At 31.2% G+C, this 18660-nt stretch overlaps 1 protein-coding gene across 1 annotated transcript in view; it reads left to right on the top strand.

The window, feature by feature from the left end:
- The first annotated feature begins 1675 nt into the window (after positions 1-1675).
- Positions 1676-18660, top strand: part of LOC143054712 (uncharacterized) — a 32324-nt gene continuing 15339 nt past the window's right edge. The window contains exons 1-3 of the mRNA XM_076227730.1: positions 1676-1743; positions 2210-2263; positions 3513-3665. Coding sequence (XP_076083845.1) covers positions 2213-2263; positions 3513-3665 — 204 coding nt within the window. The 5' untranslated portion in view covers positions 1676-1743; positions 2210-2212. The remainder of the gene's footprint in view (positions 1744-2209; positions 2264-3512; positions 3666-18660) is intronic.

The raw sequence follows: 18660 nt of genomic DNA, 5'->3' as shown, positions 1-18660 counted from the left end.
CATGTCATATGAAAGAGTTTAATGTGTCCGAGTTATTCTCAATATTGCTCACTAGGTCATGATCTACTTATTGTTGAATAAATGTTTGAAATCCCTTATCGTATTCCCCGTCGCTAGTGTTAAACAAATGTTCATATTCATTTTTCAAGGTTTTATAAACAATATTAATATCCTTGCTGATGTTGCCATTTGGTAGACGAACTTCCATTGGTATTTCGTCATGTCTATCTATTGTTATTTCTAGTTTTCCTATTTGTCGCCAAAAATCCCTCGTATTACTTTCTTTCGATAGGTCAAAAAGTTCTTTTTGTTGACGCAATCAATAATTACGTTTTTCCTTTCGCAGAAGTTTATCAAAATCATTTCTAGCTGTTACAAAATGTTCTCTTAAACGTTTTTTCTTCGGACCACATATCTTATACTTAAGCAAAATTTTCTCTTGTTCACATGCATTCTTCCAATATTCTTGAAGATTTTCGTTCCAGTATGGTTTATATTTTGACTTTCTACTGCATTTTGTAGTTATTTTATGCTGGTCATCACGTGCAGTCTTGTGTCCTATTTTTGAGATAACTTCAACGTTAATCAATTGAAATAAATTACTATATGCTTCGTCAACGTCTCGTCTATCTGCAAGTGCATTTTCTATTTTGTTGATATTTTGTTAAGTTTTTTCTCGAGCATTGTCATCATTTAAGAAATCGTCAGAATTTGGTAAGATTTTGGATTATTTGGAATTCGTTTTAAATTTGTCGGGAATTTTAACACGGTATTATGAGGTACAGATGCTTCCCTTCGTATTACTGCCTGTAGCACTTAATAATCTTGTATTTGGCTGCACTCTTGAAGATCGAAGAAATGAGTTATATCAGACATGGTTTTCTCATTGAAGTCTATGCACGAGTTTAAATTTTCGTGAGTTGTGAATATAAAGTCAACTACCGATTTACCACGTTTTGAGATGCATGTACAAAAATAAAAAAAAGTGCGATTTATTCAACACAAAGTGTTAACGCTATATAAAAAAGTAGTAATTACAATTTTCATATATAGTTTACTTAGTATTTGTGAACCGTCGGAAATAAATCTTACCTGATTATGTACACCATCTGAACAAGCAATGATTAGAGATACATTTCATATAGTATAAAATATGAACCGATTATCAAGTTGTCTGCTTATATATACGGTCAAATATCAGCTGCGAGTATCAATATGAAGTTCTTGTCGAGTGAGCGTAGTCTTTGTATTGTGCCGAGACGCTGATATTTCACAATATTAATATGCAGAGAACCTGATAATTGATTTATCGAGGCGTATTTGCGTCTTTTTGAAGTCCTTTATTTGTTTCACCAGCAAACCGGAATATGACTTGAATAGTATGAACACTCTCAAATTTATATTAAAGGTGAAAATCGAATGAATTAGAGATCTGTTAAATGTGTATGTCTCCTCACTAAAATACCTTTCCTACAAATAGTTCATTACTGCTCAAGGTTGTTTAATTACAGAACAAGCGAAATAAACGATAAATAAATGCAATTTGACTGAGTAAAATGCACAGCTGCAGTTTATAATAAAAATTCCCTACTGCGCAAATGATTACAAAATTTACGACCGAATACAAGGCCAATGCATTGAAAATAACAATATTTTCTTAACTAAAGAGGTCGACAGTTGATAAGAAATTCATATAAAACAATGAATATATGTCTATCTAAGAGCTAGCAGATAATTCAAAGGGTAAGGTAATGCTTCTTGGAGCTTTTAAAACAGCGTTTTTTGTTTATGATTTTAAGCATTTGAAGGTTTTTCAACGTTTACACGTTATAGTTCATTTTGAGTTGCTGTGATTTAATTTTTTTTTGTTACTTGGATTTGTTTCTCATTTATCTTTATAAAGTTCTTTGCCAAAAAGTTGGGAATAGAAGATTTGTTAGAAGTGTTTTTACTTTAAAAAGGCAAGGTTGTGTCTGTTCTATGGATTCGTGTGGTTTTAATATTCATTAACTTGAAGGTGAATAAAATATCAAGCGAAACCGAAAGTAAAAGGCATAATACTCCTAGAATATTTTTTAAGAAATGGTTGCGTTAAATATTTGATAGAAGGAATTCAATCTAATTTTATGGGAAAGGTGATGTTTTCTCTGCTGATATCTAATAACAAGGCATCGTCATTGATAGTGTATATCTTTTAACTCCTTGACAGATAATGATGATTTTGTTCCTAGTGTTGATTGCCAGTGTGTCATGTTTTCAAGAGGTAAGTTAAACATTTTTGTACTTTATAATAGAAGCATTGTACTAAAGTAAGTAATAAAAATACTATTCGCTGACAAATATGAAAAAAATTGAAAATCCTAAGTTAACCTTTTGTATTTATATCTGGTTATAAATCAGTCTAAATAAAATTTAAAATAGTGTTGATTATAAAACTGTTAAGCTGTCTCAGGTTTAATACATCCTTGGCTTTAACATATTCAAATTTGAGCGTTTATGATGAAGGAAACTCAAGAAAAGCGCGTTGCATGCATAAAGTTTATAACGTGTTGTTTTAAGTTTTGAAAAATTCTATGCTTAATGGTTTTATGTCATTATTCCGAAGTCATCATATACAAAACTACGAGCTAATGAATTTTCATTCATGCGCTAGTTTTATCTCAACATGGTATATATAAAGGCTACTTGTAAGCTGTACCTTATGATTCAATTTTTTTTTTAAATTCACAAAGCTACTCTATGAATGCAAAAACGAGACATTTTGAATACGATTATACACGTGACAGTTGAAAATAATAAATTGATCACAAATCGTCGTTTGAAGAAATCGATAGAATTGACCTGAAATTGCATGACATGAGCAGAGTATAATATGCAAAAATGCATCACAAAACATGTGTTTAAAAAGATAACTTGAGTTAACAGTTTGCATTTAAAGGCATAGTTTGAAGAACTGAAGAAAAAAGTTAGAGACATACATTTTAAAGTGAATGTTTTTTAAGAAGCCGTTTTATCTTAGGCAAAATGTATAGTAACGTGTCTGATATTTGTAAACAAAAAATGTGAGGAATCTCCATTATGACAAAAGATACAAGGCTGATAATGTGTTATGTCATACAGTACAAAGAACTAATCACTTAGACTCAATCATGTAAATTGTTACATTAGTGCTTGACAATTACACGCTTGTAAAGGTGACTTGCAGAATTAAATAGAAAAATCTCATAAAAGAATAATTATCTATTCACAATGTACTAACAAAAAATCACAAAAACACCGAACACGGCGGAAAATTAAAAGAGGAAAGTCCCCAATCAAATGGCAAAATCAAAAACCCAAACACACCAAACGATTTGATAACAATTGTCATATTCCTGACTTGGTATATGAGATAATGGCAAATTTGACTAACGGTAAGCTAACTTCGGTCTACAAAATTAGTTAACGTCTTTGCATTATATCTGATTTTAAAGCATTTTCCCAAACACATTTATTATTATTTCGCTTTACAGAACTTTAGAGCAGTTGTGAAAGTTGACGGGAAACCAGTTAACGTAGATTTCGTTCTCGATCTTGAGAAAAACACATTTGTGGTCACTGTTGGTGGAGTCAGCCATCTTGGACCAACATTCTCAAGTACCGTTAATCTTCATGACTTTAATATGGTATGTTCACTTACAATTTACTTTACAGTTATCGGATTGTATTTTGTTATTTTGTCTTATGCCACTATCTAATTGATAACACCAAAAGAGAGGGGTAAAGTACTAAATACATGTTGAACTATTACGTCTAGGTTCAATTGCATGGCCAATAACACTACATTGATCATGTATTGGTTGTTTCTTAACTTACGAACTCGTTTAACAACGTCGTAAAATTTGTTTTTAAATTGTGACGAATAGTATGAATGGTGTATATCTCCATATATATTCTTCTTCAATTCAGCAAAAACTAGCCTTTAAACGGATAGATGCTGGAATTTGTTATGTTATTCATATGGACGAAGATCTTGCAGAACTAAGTACTCGACTGCATAACATGACAAGGTAATGTAAATTTATTAGTACTAAATGTACAATACAAACACGCCGAAAAATTAAGACACAACAAAAAGGTTTGTTTTGGATAGAATCAGAATAACCGTATGAATTTGATATGCAAAATGTCTTAAAGACAGCGAGATTACCCATTTATGCACCTATTTATTAAACTGATTGCAGCAATAGCATGTAGAAAACAAGGAAGAAACAGGGTTGTCTATGTAATGTAGACGGCACATATAAACTTAAAACAATGACAGCCTTTTATTTATAAAGTTCTTTATTATAGTTTGTTTTTTTTGTACTATTTTCGATTATTGTAAAAACTGCATGTCACCATACACAAATAGGAGATTTGGTATTGGTGCAAATAGATCTACTCTAAACTAGAGTCTAACTGGTGTGGAATTTAAAACCAACGTCCCTTAAGTGCTCAAAATCAAAACCGTATCGTCCGCTTCAAAAACAAAACCGTATCGTCAGCTTCTCAATTCTCCAACATGACAAAATAAAAGTTCAAGCGAGATAACATGAGAGATACAATTGGTAACTCTAGCTAGGCACTGAGCTCAATTTTATAGTAATGTATACGTAAAAGCAATAGAATGTAATTAGAAATTGTTGAAATTCAATAGCATAGATAGCTCGAAAAATACTTTCAGAGAACAAGGAAAGCTATTAGATCACCTTATACGTGTTTGAATATTATAATACGCAGTTTGTAAAGAGGATGAACAAACAAATTAAGGAGGAAGCAGCAACTCCGAAAGGATCTATTCTTCTGATGTTTCGTTCTTGTAATATCTCGTTCGGAAATAATTTCATTAACATGTGACACAAGTGGAAAGTATCGATAATTTTAGAACACAATATTTTTATACGTACTAAACGGAGTGTAAAAAATGTGCACTTACAATAATCAGTCTTTGAGTATGACGTTTGTTAACAAGTAATGTGATTGTTTTCATGAGAGTCGCCAAAAAATGGGCAACAATTGATGAAAAATGGGAAAATTATTAAAAACGTTTAATGACCGTAGCAAACAATAGGTGTCTGATTTTGTCTTAATCAATTACTTTCTTAGTCATATATATATCAACCCTTGAATCTGGATCACTAAAAAATGTTCACTCAAAAAGATTTCGGCTCATCTGGGTGTACATCCTTAATGAAAAACAATAAAGAAACTGACGAAACAATGGTAAAAAAAAAACAACGAATATTCTACAAAGCAATTGAAATTAAAAAAATCTCATCATTTACACGCGGATGAGCAGTTCCTATTCAATTTGTTACACGTGGTAAGAAAGAACTCAATTGTAGGAAACATTGGGTGATGTGTCAATAAATAGAATGAGGTCGAAATAGTGACTACGACAATCAGACCGTACTTGTGGGCGACTTTTACCCCACCATTGGAAAGGGACCATTGGTTCAACAGCTTTATTGAATTATCGTTGTATATAACATGTATAAGTAAGAAAAAGAAATCATGGAAAAAAACATTTAATAAACACCAACGATTCGTCTATAAAAAAGTCATCACAGAAGCAAAAGATACAAAAGTCATACAAATTTGCCCAAAAATGCTTATCTGTTCCAGGCTAGAAAATGCTAATCACTGCTTACTTTTAAAAATTTAAAGTAACTTCACATATGTTTCAAATTGTGACCTTATTAACAATAATTAGTAAAAGTTTGAACAAGTGTTAAAATGACAGAAAAAATTGAAACGAAATTCAAGTTGTAAACTGAACAAATCAGTTACAGATTAAGACGTACTTTAATGGAGTACAGGCATCGTATTACTCTTTAATCTTGATTGGGTCTATATATGCATGTTATACAAAATAATTATTGCATTTCTGTTTTAGTGAAATATTTGCACCTCATCTACCAACACATGTTTATCGACTTACCAAAACCAGTATGTCGAATTAAAATCTGCTTGCCTATGCCGGTTCAAAGATTGCAAACTTTTGTCGTGGTTATCAGACCAAATATGCACATAGAGTGGAAGATGGTGAGTTTAATAGTTTTGTAGGAAGAATCCTTCGTAAAATGGACTGAAACATCTTGTTGTTAAATTTAGAATTATTCATGCATGATTGTTATGGTAAAATCAAAATAGATCGATTTGATTAATTTTGTATCAAAAAAATAAAGGATATCTGTATTTCCAAACACATTTTTGATTTGTGTATATAATGTTTCCTTTTTTTAAATAATTTTCATGTCTTATACACTTTTTATGTGCATCTAGATCTTCCCATTACTACGGAGTTTTGATATTTTGATTCTACCATAATTTTCGAAAAATAAATTTTCGAAGTGTTCATATGGTGTTTCAAATATCTATTGGCATCTGGCAATTTTGGATTAATATGTTTAGAGTTTTAGTCTCAATGAGACCTTATATCTATTCATTCAATGATATATTGTCTAAAATATGCTGTAATGCTAGCTTTTTATCAATTGTCGAATTCAGTTTAATAAATAGGTGCACAAATGGCTAGGCAAACCTCGCATGTTATGATAAAATTAAAAATACCATTCCATCGATCTAGAGATAAAGGATACTACAGTTAAGTCTGCCTCATATCTTGACTTATATTTAGAAATTGACAATGAGGGTCGGTTGAAAACAAAACTTTACGACAAAAAGAGAAGATTTCAACTTCCCAATTGTGAACTTTCCATTTCTATGTAACAACATTCCAGCAGCGCCTGCATACGGAATATATTTCTCCCAATTTATACGATATTCAAGGGCTTTCATTTCCTATCATGATTTCCTTGATATAGGGTTGCTGCTCACAAGGAAGCTATCAAACCAAGAGTTGGAAATGGTGAAATTGAAATCATCCTTTCGTAAATGTACGGACGCCATCACGAGTTGGTTGACCGTGATTGAATAACCGTTTCATTGATGACATCAGATATGTTTCTGATGTCGTTACTCCCTTTCTTTTTCACGAATGTGACCTACTGAAATATACTATTTACTGGAATTGTTATAACATAAGCAGCATGACGGGTGCCACATGTTGAGCAGGATCTGCTTATCCTTCCGGACCACCTGAGATCTCCCCAATTATTGGTTGGGTTCGTGTTGCTAGTCTTTAGTTTTCTATGTTGTGACTTGTGTAATTATATTTGTATGTTTGTCTTTTTCTTTTTAAGCCATGGCGTTATGTTTATTTTTGATCTATGAGTTTGACACTCTGTTTGGTATCTTTCGCACCTCCTGGTGTCTAGATAATTCTCTAATCTGTATTCTACACATTTTAAAATTATATTTACTTTTCTATTTTCTATTTCATAAGCTATCCCTGCAATTAAAAGATAATCTACTAATGTCAGACATTAGATTAACGTGATTAAACCTATAAACGCTGATATGAAATGTTTTTATGAAAAATAAAAAAAAATAAAAAAAAATAGCCATGTTGGTTTCTATATTAAAAACTTGAAGTAAGTATTATAGATATATTAGACCGTTGGTTTTCCCGTTTGAATGGTTTTACACTAGTAATTTTGGGGCCCTTTATAGCTTGTTGTTCGGTGTGAGCCAAGGCTCCGTGTTGAAGGCCGTACTTTAACCTATAATGGTTTACTTTTTCAATTGTTATTTGTATGGAGAGTTGTCTCATTGACACTCACACCACATCTTCCTATATCTATAATTCAAGGAAGCTTAATTTTTTTCAATTGATATTTATATTCTTTTGGTTAACCAATAGTCGACTTTCTATCATTTTGTAGGTGTTCTGTTCTTTCTAATTATTTGATTTAAAGATGATCAATTTTCCAAGAGAGGAGACATACAGATCATAAAACAGTACGCCAGACTCGCGTTTCGTCTACACAAGACTCATCAGTGACGCTTATATCAAAATATTTTTTCAGCTAAATAAGTAAAAAGTTGAAGAGCATTGAGGATCCAAAATTTCAAAAAGTTGTGCCAAATACGGCTAAGGTAATCTATGCCTGGGATAAGAAAATCCTTAGTTTTTCGAACAATTCAAAGTTTTGACTACTGAGCTGGTGATACCCTCGGGAACGAAAAATAAATTTGACTTATCACCTCCTTGTATCTAGATATTTTTCAAAACTGTATCTTTCTTGTCTCTAGATATTTTTCTAAACACATTTTTAAATTATAATTTCTTTTCTAGTTTTTTTTTCACAAGCTTCCACTGCAATTAAAAGATAATCTACTAATGTCAGACAGAAGATTAAAACTATAAACGCTGATGTAAAATATTTCTATGAAAATAACAATTTCAAATGACCATTTTGGTTTCTACATTGACCACTTGAAGTCTGTAGTATAAATATAATTCAAGGAAGCTTATGTTTTTTAAATTGATTTTTATATTCTTTTGGATAACCAATAGTCGACTTTCTATCATTTTGTAGGTGTTCTGTAAGTTTCTAATTATTTGATTTAAAGATGATTAATTTTCCAAGAGAGAAGACATGCAGATCCTATAAACAAGTCAAGGAAAATGAATCTGAAAATTGTGTTTTTTCATCTTAACTTACTCATTAAAACATACAGCGGAACGATATTTATATCAGCACATCATAAGCCAGATGCAGATGGCAAATTTGAGGATCAGAACAATGATGAAATAATAGTTTCTATATCAATAGCTGAATGTGACATGAGATGTTCATTAAATCCTCGTTGTGTATCTTTTTTCTATAATTCGTTGACAAAACTGTGTATTGTACATTCAAATCCTTTTACTTATACTGTTATAACAAAATCAGGAACTGGATGGAGATTTTATGTAACTCGAGATAGTAAGTTCATATTAAAAATGTATTCTAAACTACGTATTCGCATAATAACATTAATCAAATGAAATTCAATTATTTGAAAGAATATTACTCGAATTAAATGTAGTTAACAAAAATAAAGAAGAAATATTCATTTTGGGTATTATTGATTCAAATAACATGAGACTTTTTATTTTCGCTGTTGTAAAATAAGGTGATAACAATTTTTTCAGGAACCGGTCGCTGTCCTGATAATTTCTTTCTCTATAGACAACTTGACTTTTGTTACCAGTTCATGCCATCTATCATGGCTGCTTACATTTCTTGTCCGTTTGGTACACTCCAAAGAATTGATACTGAGGAAAAACAGAACTATACAATGAAAATCACAGGTAAATAAATATAACACGGTATCAATTTCACTGGGAGGAAATCTTATAAATAAACGCATCATAGATACCAGGACTAAATTTTTTATATAATCCAGACGCGTTTTTCGTCTACAAAGGACTCATCAGTGACGCTCGAATCCAAAAAAGTAAAAAAAGGGCCAAATAAAGTACGAAGTGAGGTCAACGATATAATTGTGAAGGAGAAGATATGTTAACATCTGATCATGCATTATCCAACTGAAGTGTAAACATAAACACGTTTTGACACATTCGATATTTAGACTTGGATTGATACATTTTTGCTTTTAATTACCATTGAGGGGGAGGACAGGGGTAAGGGAGACAGGGAGAAAGGGGGTAGGAGAAAGGAGAAAGGGGGTGGGAGAAAGGAGAAAGGGGGTAGGAGAAAGAGAAGAGGGGTGGGAGAAGGGAGAAGGGTACCCCCTGTCCTCCCCCTCACCATTTGGTCCTTAAGGATTTTTAGTTTCGTACTTTATTTAGTTTCTTTAACTATTTTGATTCAGGAGTAACTGGTGAGTCTTTTGTAGACGGATTGCGAATCTGGCTTACAAATTTTTAATTCTGGTTTCAATGATGCTTTCATTATTGTTAATGTCAATAGGGATTAACATTTGATTCCTTATTTTATTAATTCAGACGTTGTCGTTCATTAAAACACAAGTGTTTTATAATACATATTTTAATGTTATTGTACATGGTAACTAAACACTGCTTTACATTGTAATTTCGGGGCCTTTTATAGCTGATTATGCGATATGGGCTTTGCTCGTTTTTGAAGGTCATACGGTGACCTATACTAGTTTATTCCTGCGTCATTTTGGTCTCTTACGGATAGTTTTCTCATTAGAAATCATACCACATCTTCTTTTTCATATTGTGGAAAATAATTTTTGAATGAGTGTCATACAAATCAATATCTGAAGACTACAATTTGTATCACATTAATTTTGAAATTGTTTTTTTTTTATATATTTATTCGTTCGGCAAAATGAATTTTTGGTCCATAATGCTCTTCAGCTTCGTACTTTATTTGGTCTTTTTACCATTTTGTTATTCGAGCGTCACTGATGAGTTTTTTGTAGATGAAACGCGCGCCTGGCTTAAATATAGAATTTCAATCCTGGTATATATGATAAGTTTATTTGATAGTGATTAAGATAATAAAACAATGTTTACTGCTGTACCCCTATTTTGACATTTATACCTATTATGTCTGTTTGATTTATTTCATACATCGTTGTCGATATAATTGAACTCTATCCGAATTTCATACAAGAAATGGGTTTAGCTAGCTATTATACCAGGTTCAAAAAAGAAGGGCAAAAGATACTAGAGGGACAGCAAAACTCATTATTCTAAAATTAACTGACAATGTTATAGCTGAAAAAGAAAAAGGCAAACAGACAAATAATTGTAAACAGGAAACAACGTAAAAAAAATAAAGACAAAGCAACATAAACCCTACCAAAACTGAGATGCTCCGGAAATCTAAGCAGATCCTACTCCACATCTGACACGCGTCGTGTTGCTCGTGTTATTACAAATCCAATAAATAGTTGTTTTCGGTATGTTATATTTGCGAAAAGGGAACGGAATTATACTTACAAAACAAGGAACATATTCGATATCTTCTGTAAAACGGATATTCCATTACGGTCAACCATTTTGTGAAGGCGTCCGTAAAATTTACTAAGGCATGCTTCAACCTCACCTATTGGAACTCTTGGTTTAATTGCTTCCTTGAGAGCACCAACCCTCTATCAAGTAGATCATGGTAGGAAATCTACCATTTTATAAATAGGAAAGTGCCTGTACCAAATCATGAATATTACAGTTGTTATCCATTTGTTTTATGTGTTTGAGCGTCTGATTTTGCCATTTGATAAGGGACTTGTCTATTTGTATTTTATTAGGCGCTCATTATTTTTGTGATTTTACTGTTTGTTATATAATGTCTAGGGGAGTTAAAGCAATACTTTTTTTTGTTTTCTTTGATGTGATATTTCTAACAGTGTTCTTTCGTAGTGTTGTATTTACTTCAAACAAATTGCATAATTATAATTTCAACTGAAAGGGTCAGTTTCAAAAGCTTTCAAAATATTAAAATGAGAAGCCAAATTATGCTTTTTTTTCGAATCAATGTAATTTGTTTTAATTTCCATTATAGCTTAAGAATTATAAAGTACTATATACAAACACAACTGGGATTTTTTGTTAAAAAAAAACTGTTTGAGCTAAAGGACAATGAAGATTTAATCCTGTATATAGCCGTTAAGAAATGGATCTTGTCCATTACTTAGTTAGTTTGTAAGAAGATGAATTGAAAACGAAACACAAAACAAAATATGTTTAAGCGGATACATCAATAGTATGCTTTAAAAACAAATTAAGTAAAAAGCAAATTGAAAAAAAGAAGAAGGATCGCGTGTGAAGAAGTTGGTAATGAAATAAATTATGCTTGGAGATTATGTCCAATAAACTGAAACAGAAAAAAGCATGATATTTTTTCTATGACAATACATTCAAATATATACAGAAAAATTAAGCTTTATCAAACATAAAAGATATTTTCAGTAGCGATGATGAATTAAGATATATAAAAAAATAAAATGACAAACCTGTTAAAAAACATAAACCTTATGATTAATTGTCTAAAAAATTGGAATAAATGTGTAATTATGAAATGCATGCCTTTGAAAAAAGACTTTCATGAGTATTTAAGAATCAAAAATTCATTCTGATCTACTCTCGCAATAATCAATAATAATAAAACAGGTGAATAATGTTACATAAGCAAGAAGGGGATATGTTTATTGTATCAAGACGAAAAAAAACCCTCATTATAAGAGAGGTTTAAATGTATTGGTATAATAATAAAAAAAAATCGGTTTTGTGTGATGGAGGTAAAATCAAATTTATCTTTGGCTTTTTTATATCCCTTTACTCCGTAATAAATTACCTAAGCTGTATTTTGCAAAATCTTAAGGCAATGTTGGTCCTCAATACTCTTCAACTTCTGTGTTTTTGGTAATATTCATTTGCCATGGCTTGGTACTTATAAATCATTTTGTTGTTTGAACTATCTTTAATATTTGCTTTGTCCGTGTGATCTTTTGTGTTTCTTTGATACAAATGACTTGGCTCTATTCTTAAACACCTTGATAATGTGTTATTGACCTTTTATAAATGTTTACTGGTCGTTCATATTTGCTTATGATTTGCCTATAATTGTGACCAGCCACGACATATCCAGGCTTATGGAGGTAGAAATTCATTGTGAGAAAAACGCCGTTAACTATATGTGACTAGCCACTTCAAGGCTTAGGAGGGTACATTGTCTAAAATTTGCTTTTTGTATATTTATCTAGTCATGTTTTATGACATATTTGTTGTAAAAGCAACGAGTCATTTCGAATACCGGTATGAAAATGAGACTGTTCTATGACGACTTTTATTTATCGAAGGCACTAATTTATAAAACACAAAATTATTGTATTTATTGGCTCTTAGTGATGTTCAATAGCGTATTTGAATAAAAAATCAAAGACTTAAATTTACTACAATACAAACAATTCTTATCTCTATTTTAGAACCTGTAATTTAAACTTGTTGAAATGAAGTTAGTTGAAAATTTGTCAAAGTAAACTTTAAGAATTCCTTTTTTTTAAATTTAGATTTATTATGCATGTCTCTAAACATAGTATGCGACGCGTAACAGTTTATGATGTGTTTTTATATATGCATTTGATACGGTGAATTTATTATGGATATATTTCAGACTTCATGATCATTTATGAAAGAAAATCTTTAGAGCAGAGCATTTTTGTTTTGTTTGTAGCTCTATTTTAGAACATGTAATTTAAACTTGTTGAAATATATTTAATATTTTTCAAAGTAAGCGTTAAGAATTCCTTTTTTTAATTTAGATTTATTATGCATGTCTTTACATAGTATGCGACGCGTAACAATTTATAAGTAGGTGTTCTCTTATATGCATTTGATACGGTGCATTTATTATGGATATATTTCAAACTTCATTTATGAAAGGAAATCTATAGAGCAGAATTGTTTTTTTGTATCAATTTAAAATGTAGATTCAAATATTTTTCACTTCAAACGATAAACTAAAACTTCTTCAAAACTTATATTTGATGTATAGTTCGGCGTCCGCAAAAAAGAAGCCAAGGAAAGTGTTTATTCCTTCTTCACAATACGTATTTCATTGAATCTCGATATTTATCATGTTTATAATTTTCTAACAATGACGTTCTACCTCCATAAGCCTGCAAATGTCATGGCGGGTCACATATGCCCTTTTGTGCTTCTTTATACTTTCCATTTTGAATTTTCTGCGGAGTTCAGTATATTTGTGATTTTACTTTTTTTGTACTTCATTTGGCCTTTAACATTTTTTTATTCGAGTGTCACTGATAAGTCATTTGTAGGCGAAACGTGCGTCTGACGCAAATATAAAATTGCAACCCTGGTATCTATGTTGAGTGCATTCTCACTTAATGGTATCAATGTAATGTGTAGTGTCATCTCAATGTAAATTTGTATAATATGAATAAAATTTCACAAACTATGAGTTATTTGATATTTCGTTCAAATGTGACTAAGCTTAGTGAACTAATTTCTCCTGGTTTAGTTATAGAAAAGAATGCCAAAGAGTTTTAATTTGTTAAAAAAAATATTAAATGTATCATGTTTGTTGTTTTGTAATGAATAAATCAGGACCCTGATGTTCAGTGATTGCCGTTTCTTGACGTGGTTCATAGGTCTTTCTTGTTTTTTAAAAATTAAAATAAGAAAGTTGGTTTTGCTGTTTGAATGGTTTTATACTAGTCATTTTTCATTTTGGGGCAATTTCTTTTGCAGTTTGGTTTTTATAGACTGTACTTTGACCTATACTGGTTTACTTTTAAATTACAAATTGTGACTTGGATGGATAATTGTATCATTGGCACTACTACCACATCTTCTTATATCTATTTACAATACACCTTAAGGATAAACTGGCTCGTTCACACAGCATATATTCTTATCACACATATATATATATAACTCGTCTAAAAATATATATATGGGTGCATGGGTTCGAATCCAGGCGAGGGAAGAACCAAAAATTTGCGAAAGCAAATTTACAGATCTAACATTGTTGGGTTGATGTTTAGACGATTTGTATATATATATATATATATATATATATATATATATATATATATATATATAAACTGGGCACTAAAATAAAGCCGTTCCGAGAAAAAAAATAATGATAAAGACAAAAACATAAATAACAATGTACAGTAATGGTAATAAAATGCATTTAAATTAATACAGCTATACAAAACCTAAATCAAAATCGTAACAGCAAAATCCCCTAAAATGCTCGTAATATCAGTAAAATATGGAAGGCTTTTTAAAAAACACTTAACATCAGACATTATCTCTAAATCATAAAAAGATTTTGGCCAAATTGTATAATTTTTTTCAAAGTTTTGTGTAAGCTATTTATGATTACTAATATATAAGTACTTAATAAGGCCGTATAACAATTTTCCCAATTATGTGAATATATTACGCTTGTTGTCCTTGAAATAAGCAGAGTTTAACATATCCTTTTAGTTTTTAATTTTTTATTTATCAATGTACAATTTTAGCTAATATAGAACTCGTTTACAACGATGCAATTTGCATGCAAGGCAAGAATACAGGAGAAGGTTGGAAATTCCTGGATGGAACACCAATGACGTATTTCAACTGGGAGTGGAACCAACCAAAATTTGATTCAAATCAACTACGCATGATAAGAAATAGAAATTACGTGTGGTGCACTACTGGTGATACTAAGTATTGCAGTTACCTATGTGAATATCCATGATATATGGCGACAGTACAGATTTACATACTTTTTCACAATTATTTGTTCCCAGTTGCGCAGTTACCTGTGTTAATACATATATTTCTTTTACAAATTGTGACTTGGATGGAGAGTTGTCTAATTGGCACTTACACCACATCTGCTTATATATATCTACAGACAAGATTTTTGAATTATAATGTTGTGTATTTATGTTCTAATATTGTATTGTCATAACAACTCATTATACGTATAAAAGTAATGCAATGAGCAGATTTTTGTATTAGACGAATTTTTGTAAATAAATTGAATGTTTTCTATTTTAATTGTTGCTGGTATGGTCACAGTCACCAAGGTAGAACTATTAGGCTTTCGTTGGTTAACCAAACAAGAATTCGTAGTCCCATTTTTTTACTGCAAAGTAGACCAGTGTTTGCCCGACATGATGAAATAAAGTTAGGCATGTTTGAAGATAAACTTGTCTATCCTAACGTTAACTACTGTTTAGAATAATATTGTCCTAGACATTAACTTAGAACTTCACCATGTACCATGTGTTATACTTTACTTTTCGTTATAAAGATGATGTTCTTTCACTAAAAAAATCAAAGGAGTAGGTCCGTTAAGGGCCGATTTTGGCTTCAAATTTCAGGTTCATATGACGAAAGATTTTGGACACTTTTTAAACACTTAAGTGTCTATTTCAGTTGATTCAATTAGTTTATGTGAATGATTTAAACTGATTTACTCATTATAAACGCTTCAATTTTGCTTAAACATGAAAAATCTATCAAATATGATGGTTTTTGTCAAAAAGGAAAGTGGCCGCATCCGTGTTCATCCTCAACCTTTATATATGTTATGTATTATCATCAAATACAACTTACATTTCAATATTTAGAATGAACACACATGCGACCAATTTCATTTAAAACGTAAACCGTCTCAAAATTTAACTAAAATGCTAAAATTGAAGATTTTAATAATTTAGCATGACTTTATGATGCTAGTACCCGATACATGTGCATTATATTGTCAAAACAGTCCATGTTTATATAGCAGAAGCATTCTTCATTCCAATAAATAACACAAAGTATACATTTTAACAATTTTGTAAAACTGCTACTTTTTGGGGCCAAAAAGGGGTCTTATTGGATCTACTCCTTTGATGACTATGTAAAACGCATCTATCCAACGACTTTGGGATAAAGGATACAACAGATTCAGTTACTGTGGATTCATTTTTTTCGTCGGATACCAATTTTCGTGGTTTTCGTGAGTACAGGTAAACCACAAATTTAACTGTTCAACAGATAACAAATTTGGTATAAGGTTGTATGCAGACTTTGGCAAAATCACGAAATTAAAGAAATCCACCATATATTTTTGTAAGTCTATCGTTTATCTGGACTTACATCTATAAATTGACAATGAGGTAATTTAAGCTTCCCAATAGTGAAATTTCTATTTCTATATACCAACATTCCAGCAGCGCAAGCACACGAATTATTTATCTCCAAAATTATTACGATATTCCCGGGCTTGTATTTCCTATTATGATTTTTTCGATAGAGGATTGCTGCTCACAATGAAGCTATTCAATCAAGAGTTCCAAACGGTGACATTAAAATTATCATTTCATAAATCTTAACAGATACTAGTACTTACACGAGTTGGTTGATTGTTATGGTATATCTGTTTCACAGATGACAGCGAATATGTTCCTAATGTCGTAACTTAAATCCCGTCCCCTTTTCACGAATGTAACATACCGAATTAGACTTGGTACCGGGTTTACACTTACATGATCAATACGACCGGTGAAACATGTGAAGCAGGACCTGCTTATCCTTCCGGCTAACTTAAGACCACTCCGAGTGTGTGGTAGAGTTCGTGTTGCTTAGTCTGTAGTTTCCTATGTTCTGTTTTGTGTAGTATTGTTTATCAGTTTGTCATGACGCTGTCAGTTTATTTTCAATTTATGAGTTTTATTGTCCCTCTAGTATGTTTCGCTAATATGTTCATGACGCCACAAAGGAAAGTTATTGTTGTACAAATTCAAAAGTCCAAGTGTAACAATTAAGTCTTTACTGACAAGAACAATATTATAAACACAAAAGGGCAACAATACACCAACATAAAAACAAACACTTTATAATTAACATTTGGTCGAAAATAAACGGCACTAGATTATGTGTACGCGTTGTCAATTTGTTTTGTGGTAACGCCATCAACTAATTGAGGACAACAATCATGAATTATCAAATAACAAAAGTGTTTTTGCAGAATTTATTTTTAGTTATCCAACGCTGTCAAACACATGTTTTCTCCTCCAAAATGTAACACTGTAAGGTATTAGGAGCAACTGTATTTAGATTGTTTTTTCATCTAATTTGGGAGCAGAATATTTTTGTAAGAAAATACATTAATATGTCAGTTCTTGTCCATTCGTTTCTGATGTGTTTTGTCATTTGATTTTGCCATGTGATTATGGACTTTCAGATTAGAATTTCCTCTGAGTTTAGTATTTTTGTGATTTCAATTCCCCCTCCCCTTTTTTTAAAGTTAAATGGTCGTTATGTTAAAAACAGTGTTCTGAAACTGTAATAATATTTAAAATATCAAATTTGCGATTCAATATTTCACAATGTAAGAAGTATTTTCTCTAATACACTAATATGATAAAAATCAGAATTTTTTGTAGTAAAACAAAACTTAAGTTTTCTGCTGTGAAAAGACCACTAAATTGATATCAATATCAAACACGTTCATCTTCAAGGAACTTATAAATTATGCAACACAATATACATATAGCAGCTGAGATCACTGGTGGGGTTCGTGTTGCTTAGTCTTTAGTTTTCTATGTTTTGTCTTCGGTACTATTATTTGTTTGTTTGTCTTTTTAGTTTTAGCCATGTCGATGTCAGTTTTTTTTAATCTATGAGTTGAACTGTTCCTGTAGTATCTTTCGTGTCTCTTTTCTAAACTTCCATTAACAGAAAGTTCTAATGTCATCTCATACACTTCAAGACATCAATCATTTACTGAGAATGAATCATTTCGATATATTTTTAAATGGTTAGGGCTTTCATAATTCCCTTGTCTAACTCCACAGTGGATCTCACATGTGGAATAAAAGGATAATATATGTATTTGGCCAAGTTTCATGATAAACACGTGATGACAAACAGTAGCATACTTAACATTAACATATATATATATATATATATATATATATATATATATAAGTCTGAAAATTACACCAAACAGTGTTAGAGTTAGATTTTATACTGACAAATTTTTGTCCGTCCCTCAGCGGGATTCGAACTCACACCTTTGATACACTACAGCACCAATCGCTTAGCCTCATGTCCAGCGCTCTAGACCACTCGACCACATCCGCTATATAAAAATATAACTTCAATAGTCGTAGTGTTACCTTGTCACGGAAGGTGAATCTAGAGATAGACATGAGACACGTGTTTTTTAAGCGTGTGTAGATGTTATATTATTATTTTCATACACAATGTATTTATTATTTGTCAGCAATCTAACT

This window comes from Mytilus galloprovincialis, chromosome 12 (assembly GCF_965363235.1).
Source record: "Mytilus galloprovincialis chromosome 12, xbMytGall1.hap1.1, whole genome shotgun sequence".
NCBI lineage: Eukaryota > Metazoa > Mollusca > Bivalvia > Mytilida > Mytilidae > Mytilus > Mytilus galloprovincialis.
This window is presented reverse-complemented; position numbering and strand designations above follow the sequence as displayed.